The sequence below is a fragment of the Solanum lycopersicum genome, chromosome 5, assembly GCF_036512215.1.
Source record: "Solanum lycopersicum chromosome 5, SLM_r2.1".
NCBI lineage: Eukaryota > Viridiplantae > Streptophyta > Magnoliopsida > Solanales > Solanaceae > Solanum > Solanum lycopersicum.
The window spans coordinates 63,907,732-63,915,380 of record NC_090804.1 but is presented as its reverse complement, the minus strand read 5'-3'; the positions used below and the strand labels follow the sequence as shown (position 1 = coordinate 63,915,380).

Below are 7,649 nucleotides of genomic sequence, written 5' to 3'. Positions count from 1 at the left end.
TGGGTTTTTTTCTAGTAAGGTTTTAAGGAGGCACATAATCTATGGATATCCAAGGGGGAGTGTTATAAATCCATTGTATAGTATATGTGGATTATTCATTAGATTTATCCACTATTAATTGAATTTATGTATAGGTGCTTCCAAGGTGATAAGAACATCCAAAATAACTATGTATCTATTAATTACTTTTGGAGTGATATCTCAACACTATAAATAGATAATCACTCACCATTTATAAGACACGCTTGAATAAGATAAGTTCTCTGCTCCATCTTATGCTTCTAGTCTTCTTCTTATTATTACATTATATTATTCTGTGCTTTCTTTATAATAGCTAAGAATTTTAGTTGCATTTTCGAGAGTTTCTATGGAGCTAATCTTTTAAGATTTGTCTAAAATATCTTTATTTACTAAATAATCATCAATTAGATTCCAATATGACTTGACTTATTTATCGTAGCTTATAAATCAATGATTAATTTGACCTAATAAATAAGCACTTATGTATTTAGATGAAAATATTGAAACTAATTATAAATAATTATAATATTTTATGAAAAAGTTGAAAGTATTTTTTTTTCTGTTCAAATAGTTGAAATGTCCTTAAGCTATTTCAAAGTGTACATAAATTTAAAATTATTTTTGTATAAAAAATAAGGCAGATTCGGCCAACGTAGTATAAACTCAGTCAAACATTCTGTTAATAATGTAACTTTAACATTAATTCTTTTAGATGAATAGGATGGTTATTACTTTCCTCCGTTTTAAAAAGAATTATCTAATTTAACTTGAAACTGAAATGTAGTTAAGAAAGAAAAGAAAACTCTTTATTTTTGTGATTCTAAATTAAAGTTATGTCAAATGTAACAAAATACTCTTTAATCTTGTGATCTTAAATATGTCAAGTGAAGAAATGAAATTAAAGTATTATCTTCTTTTTAAAACAGACTAAAAACAAAGTATATCATTCTTTTGTACTCTCTCCATTTTAAAAAGAATGATCTCCTTTCTTTTTTGGTCAATTTAAAAAAGAATGACCTTCTTTCTTTTTTTGATAACATTTTAATTTCACCTTTTCACATGACATGTTTAAGATCACAAGAAATGACATTTTGGTACAATTGACATTGCTTTGTTTTAGAACTACAAAATTAAAAAATCTTCTTTCTTTTTTTAATTATGTACTAAGTCAAATTAGATCGTTCTTTTTTAAACGAAGAAAGTAGTAATATAATCCGTCATCCTCTTAGTAACATCATTTTGTTTCCAATTAATAAAAAAATCTTCTGACCGACACTTCAAAATTTAATTAAAAAGGCACTAAGCAACTATTCTTAGTTATAATTATTTATGTTGTTCTATTTCTTCCGCATTAAAAAGTTGATTGGATTTAATATGAGAGAACTTATCCCTATCATCATATCGTAATTCCAAAGTCAAACACATGCTTGCCCATGTAATAATGCTCAAAGTCTTGTCATTTTTCTAACTTTTTTTCGAATGGTGTTTGAAATTTGTATTTACGTATGATATAAGTAGAATTTATCCTGAAGTGATATTTGAAATATGAATTTTTTTTATAAATTTATTGATAAAAATAGAAATTTATATTGACTCTCAGCAAAAATCGTATATAAAAAATGACATTCAAAATATAATTTTTTTTTGTATAAATCTTCTAATAAAAATAGAAGAATCACACTATTACACTACAATTCATATTAATATTTTTTTACTTTTTTGTCTTTTTCCTTATTATTCCTTATTCTTTGTCCTAAAATAAGTATGGTTTTATAATTTAAGATAGAGATGATAATCATTTCAATTATATCTTTATATTAAAAATTATTTCGTTATAATAATATTCTTTTATAAAAGAATATCTAATAAGCAAAAATAACATAGTTACTAATTCATTTCATTTTCACTTATCTTCGATAAATTTTGTATTCTTAATTTTTTTTCTTTTATATTTTACCATAATATCTATATTAATTTATACTTAATCTTAACAAATTCAAAAAATTCTGTTATAATAAGTAATTAATAGTAACGCTAAAACATTACAAAATTATCTTTCTCTTGAATCTTAATATGCTAAAATCAACAAGTACAAATAAAAAATTATTTTTATTATACTAAATCAGTAAAATAATAATAAAAAAAAACACCTTATATTTATTATTAATTCATGAACGTAAAACAAACTAAAACAACAACCACCAATCCAAATCCTTCAATTGTCTTTCTCTCAAGTCTTCATACGATAAAAATAACTAAGCACACAGTAATAATATATTTTTTATTATATTGAATTAATAAAAAAAATAAAAAATATTATACTTAGTGTAGGAAAAAAAGATAAATATATTTTGGAACTTTTGTAAATGGTATGCACATACTGTCCGTCATATTTTAGGAAAATTCCGTCGAAAATCTAAAGCATATATACCCCCTTTATACGAACGAATATACACGTACATAATTTTATCCACCGGTCCAACATTGAACCGATGAATAAGATTGTGCACGTGTCCCTAGTTATTCTTCCGTCTAGTTTTTGAACAACAGAAGCATCAATATACCAAAAACATAATGAAGAATATCTACATATCATTTATAACAATTCAAATTTATTATTTTTTAAATAAAAGTAAAATCAACTAAAACAACACTTATTTTAAAATCGAATAAACTATAAATCACCCTTAGAAAAAAAAAAAAAAAGGATGTAAACCTTCTGCATACCACCAAACACAAATCCTTCAATTGTCTCTTCCACTACATTCCCCTCTTTCTCCACCACAAACAAAAGCCCTTATGGAGACACCAGAATCAAAGCCAAAGCCAAAGCCAAAGTCGAAGCCAGAATCGATTATATCGAAACTTCCTCTGTTTTCTCCTATGTCAAATATTACTACTTCCCCTGTTCATCATACCATAGTCTCTGTTCCTTTTCAATGGGAAAAAGAACCAGGAAAACCAAACACCATTAATCAACCAATCAATAAACCAAAATCCTTAGAGCCACCACCAAGACTTTACTCAATTAACACACCATCACCCACCACTGTTCTTGATGGACCTTATTATAATAACAACAACAACAAGATTTCATCTTCTTCATTTCGATTCTTGAAAAATATCAGTAAAACACCAGAAACAGAGCAATTTGTGAAAAGAGGAAATTGGTGGCAGAGGAATATTAAACGTAAGATTAGTAGTAATAATTCTTCTGTATTTTTATCTTCAATGGATTCTACAGGTAAATGTTGCAGTGCAAGAATGGCAAGTTTTAGAAGAAATGGAAGCTCTTCTAATCTATATGCTACTAAGTCCAATATCATATGGGTAAGTATTTTTTTTTTTTTAAATCAAATTTATTTTTCTCTCTACTTTTGGATATTGTTTGTATTTATCCTTTGTTATATTATCGGGTCAAAAATATATCTCCGTCGTTATATTATCCAATTAAATTTATTCTTATTTCTATCAAACTTTAGTCCGGATGGTTAAATTGGGACTATATTCGAGTCTGTTTGAATTGAATTAAAAAAATAGCTTTTAAGTCGATAAATAAAAAATAGGGAAGGATTACTTTTTGGTTTTAACTGATCTTTTTTACTTGTTTTAAATTATTTGTGTATTTGGTTTTTAGGTGTATATAAAAGTAGAAGAGTAAATCCAACTTATGTTTCTTTTTTTTTTTATATATATATTAATGCTAAAGAGGAAATAACTTGCCCCTCTAATTTATATTTAGTTTGACAGAAAATAGTTTTTATTACTTTTTAGATTGTTTAAAATTGAAATTATTACTATGATAATTGTTAGTTTCTTTTTCGGAAACTAATTTAAATGATGTATTTCAATTGACTATAAAATTTACTTAGATATAAAGAAATTGGTAAGAATCGAGGAAGGAAGAATCATAATTCTCAATTATCATTTTAAAAAAGACCTTTTTTTAAAAATGTGTTTCTCTTCAGTATGTTTATATTTCACATTTGTAGAGAAAACAAAATTAGTCTATAAGATTATAATCCGCTCAATTTATAGTTTGGACTAATTATTGATCGATCCTTTTATCGAACTTACTAAAAATTTTGGTATATATCAAATTCAAATTCATCAATAAAAATCTTGCGAAAATATTTTTTATTTGATATATTATATTATATATAATTATAGTAAAGAAAAATAATAATATTTTAATAAAATACTAAAAGATTATAAAATGAACTATTTTATTAATTAAAATTTAGTAAAACATGTTATATTTTCTACACTCTTTTAGCCAATTTCAAATAACTTTTGAACAGATCAATAGCTTCCGCTCATTTACTACATTATTTGTGGACATGTTCCTCTCTAAAGCTAGGACAATTTGTTCTTATCGGTGTTATTTGACTTTTAAAATATTTGATTTAGGTATTTTTCTGATTTATATATCATCTCATTAATAAAATATAATATTTATATTAATTTATATGTTAAAATAAAAATATGTCATTCTTTCTCGTACAAATTAAATAGTACATCATCTAAATTGCCCGCTAAAACGTAAAGTAAGTTTTTTTTGTTATATTAGTGTAGTTTAGCTTATGAGCAAGCAATTTACCCTATTTATTATGTTTCCAATTAATGATTATAAAATAGAATTATTTGTAATTATTGTATGAATGACCGAGTCATCTCAATTATTTTTTTACTTATAATACATAAAACTTAAACACAATATGATTAAGTGATTAATGGATGAAGTTGGTATAATTAACACTCAAGGGTTTGATCTAATTTTTAATGAAATAAGTGTAAACTTTAAATACCGCATCAAAAACAGAATTTAGAAGAAGAAAACAAAGATAAATAACTAATAATTTCTTCTCATCTTAACCTAAGTCTTAATAAATAAAATTATCTAATATTAATAGTAAAAGATAGAAGAAATTCGATAAAATAATTGAGGTGTACATCGTGAGGACGGGACACTATCGTTATAAAAAAAAAAGGTGTATAACAATAAGTTCTATTGACTTCTTGTTGCAAACTTTTAATTTATTGCTCACTCTTAATTAAGTCTTTAAATAGCATATGCTAGGTCACACTTTTTTCTTAACTAAAAGTTTTGATGGGTCAGTTTGATCAATAAATTAGTTTGGCACTCTCTGATAAATTTATTTGTGACATATATTTAATTTTTAAATATCTAGAAGCAACTTAATTTTAAAATTTCATTTTATTCTAAACTTAGTGAGTGACACTCATGAAATGTGTAAAGTCTGTTTTAGACTTTAAGGTTGTTTGGTTGGAAACAATTAAGTTATTTCAGAATAATTATTCTATGATAAGTTATTTTAATATACAAAATAACTTATTTTATTACTAAGGTAAAAATGATGAGATAAATAATTTTTAAGACTATCTAATACCTTTAATCAAAGACAAAATAAAATAATCCTGCATTTTATCTCTGAGATTATTATACCTTATATCTCTGATAAATTTATTTGTGACATATATTTAATTTTTAAATATCTAGAAGCAACTTAATTTTAAAATTTCATTTTATTCTAAACTTAGTGAGTGACACTCATGAAATGTGTAAAGTCTGTTTTAGACTTTAAGGTTGTTTGGTTGGAAACAATTAAGTTATTTCAGAATAATTATTCTATGATAAGTTATTTTAATATACAAAATAACTTATTTTATTACTAAGGTAAAAATGATGAGATAAATAATTTTTAAGACTATCTAATACCTTTAATCAAAGACAAAATAAAATAATCCTGCATTTTATCTCTGAGATTATTATACCTTATATCTCTGATAAATTTATTTGTGACATATATTTAATTTTTAAATATCTAGAAGCAACTTAATTTTAAAATTTCATTTTATTCTAAACTTAGTGAGTGACACTCATGAAATGTGTAAAGTCTGTTTTAGACTTTAAGGTTGTTTGGTTGGAAACAATTAAGTTATTTCAGAATAATTATTCTATGATAAGTTATTTTAATATACAAAATAACTTATTTTATTACTAAGGTAAAAATGATGAGATAAATAATTTTTAAGACTATCTAATACCTTTAATCAAAGACAAAATAAAATAATCCTGCATTTTATCTCTGAGATTATTATACCTTATATCTCAGATCAAACGACTCCTAAATCATAAGAATCTTTTTTTTTTTTTAAACTCTGTGTCCTGTCGAACATTATTATTATATAAATGAACCAATCAATTATCTATGACCTAAATGATCAAACTTTCAACAAAAATTTCACTTTGTTTCATAAACTTAGGCACATGGGACAAGACTAACATAGTAATAGGGGCAGTTGAACTGAAGAAGACAGCCAATCTACTTACACACCTGGATATGAAATGCTAAACATAACACATTATAAATATATCTATCTTAGGCAATTAAAAGCATAAATATGATGGAAATGTAGGTGTTACCCTCACCTATAGGGTGTGATCAATTTTCTATCTATAAAGGATGGGCCTGTTTGATTTTATGATATTTTGGGAACTTGTGTCACATTCAGGTAAGTGAAAGATTTATATAGTCGATATTAAATATAATTATATTTAACGTTCAATTGTTTTAATGTTGGTGGACATAGGTAAGTGATACTTATGTTGATATAAATAATAATGGAGTAGTTACGATGTGCATTAAATTTAGGGCCTAACTAGAGTTTTGTTTATGAATTTGATCGAACTCAGTACTTTATTCCAAATTAGCATAATCGCGAGGACATGTGTAGAATTATTTGTCTTTTGTTTCTATTTTAACTTCATTCTTGTTGATAAAATTACAGGCAAATATATATGAGGGTTTTAAGAAGGCCATACCATGGAAGAGCAATAAGTCAAAGAATTATTCATCTTATAAATTTCAACACCAGCAGTCAATTTAATCTTAATGCAAATTGTAAGAGGGCTAAGCATGTTCTAAACTAATTAATATTCTTATAATGAGAGTTTTTATAAAGTAATTAATATTCTTATAATGAGAGTTTTTATAGTGTACTATTTGAGTTAGTTCACTTTTATGTATGGGGGCCTGACCCTACTCTTTCTTTATTAGGTAATAATGATTTTGTGATTATTTTGAATTCTTTCTCTTGTTTTATTATTATTATTATCTTAAAATATTTTAGGATGTTAAAAGTCTTTACGGTGTGAAGCAATTTGCAAATAACATTTCGAGTTATAGTTTAAATGACGGATCAAATTGTGCATCTACAAACAATATTTTCAAGTTAAAGTTGAAACAATGAATACTTGGAGGTCGAGTATTACAGTAAAACAACAATAGATAGTTAAGTATTGTAATTTGTAGTATAATTCGTAGGTAGCTGAATGTTGTAGTACTTTTATGTTTAGATTCGGGATGGTCTCTTCTTCCCATCTTCTCTTATTAGTTAGTATTCACATAATATCTTTTTCTTCAATTTCGACATGTTGCTTTATTTGCTCTGTTCATCTTGCTATTTAGCTATTGTTCAAAGAAACTTGCTTTGCTTACACTTATATTGAGCCAAGGTCTACTGAAAAATAATTTCTCTATCCCACAAATATAAAAATAAAATTTATGTTTCTTATATCTCACTTACGGGATTACATTAGATAT

General features: G+C 25.1%; 1 protein-coding gene across 1 annotated transcript; it reads left to right on the top strand.

Annotated features, from left to right (window-relative positions):
• The first annotated feature begins 2,544 nt into the window (after positions 1-2,544).
• LOC101247622 (uncharacterized protein At4g00950-like) lies at positions 2,545-7,130 on the top strand. Its single transcript, XM_004240024.5, has 2 exons — positions 2,545-3,351; positions 6,835-7,130. The coding sequence occupies exons 1-2, from the start codon at positions 2,821-2,823 to the stop codon at positions 6,931-6,933; spliced, it is 630 nt and encodes a 209-aa protein (XP_004240072.1). The 5' UTR covers positions 2,545-2,820; the 3' UTR covers positions 6,934-7,130.
• The last annotated feature ends 519 nt before the right edge of the window (positions 7,131-7,649 follow it).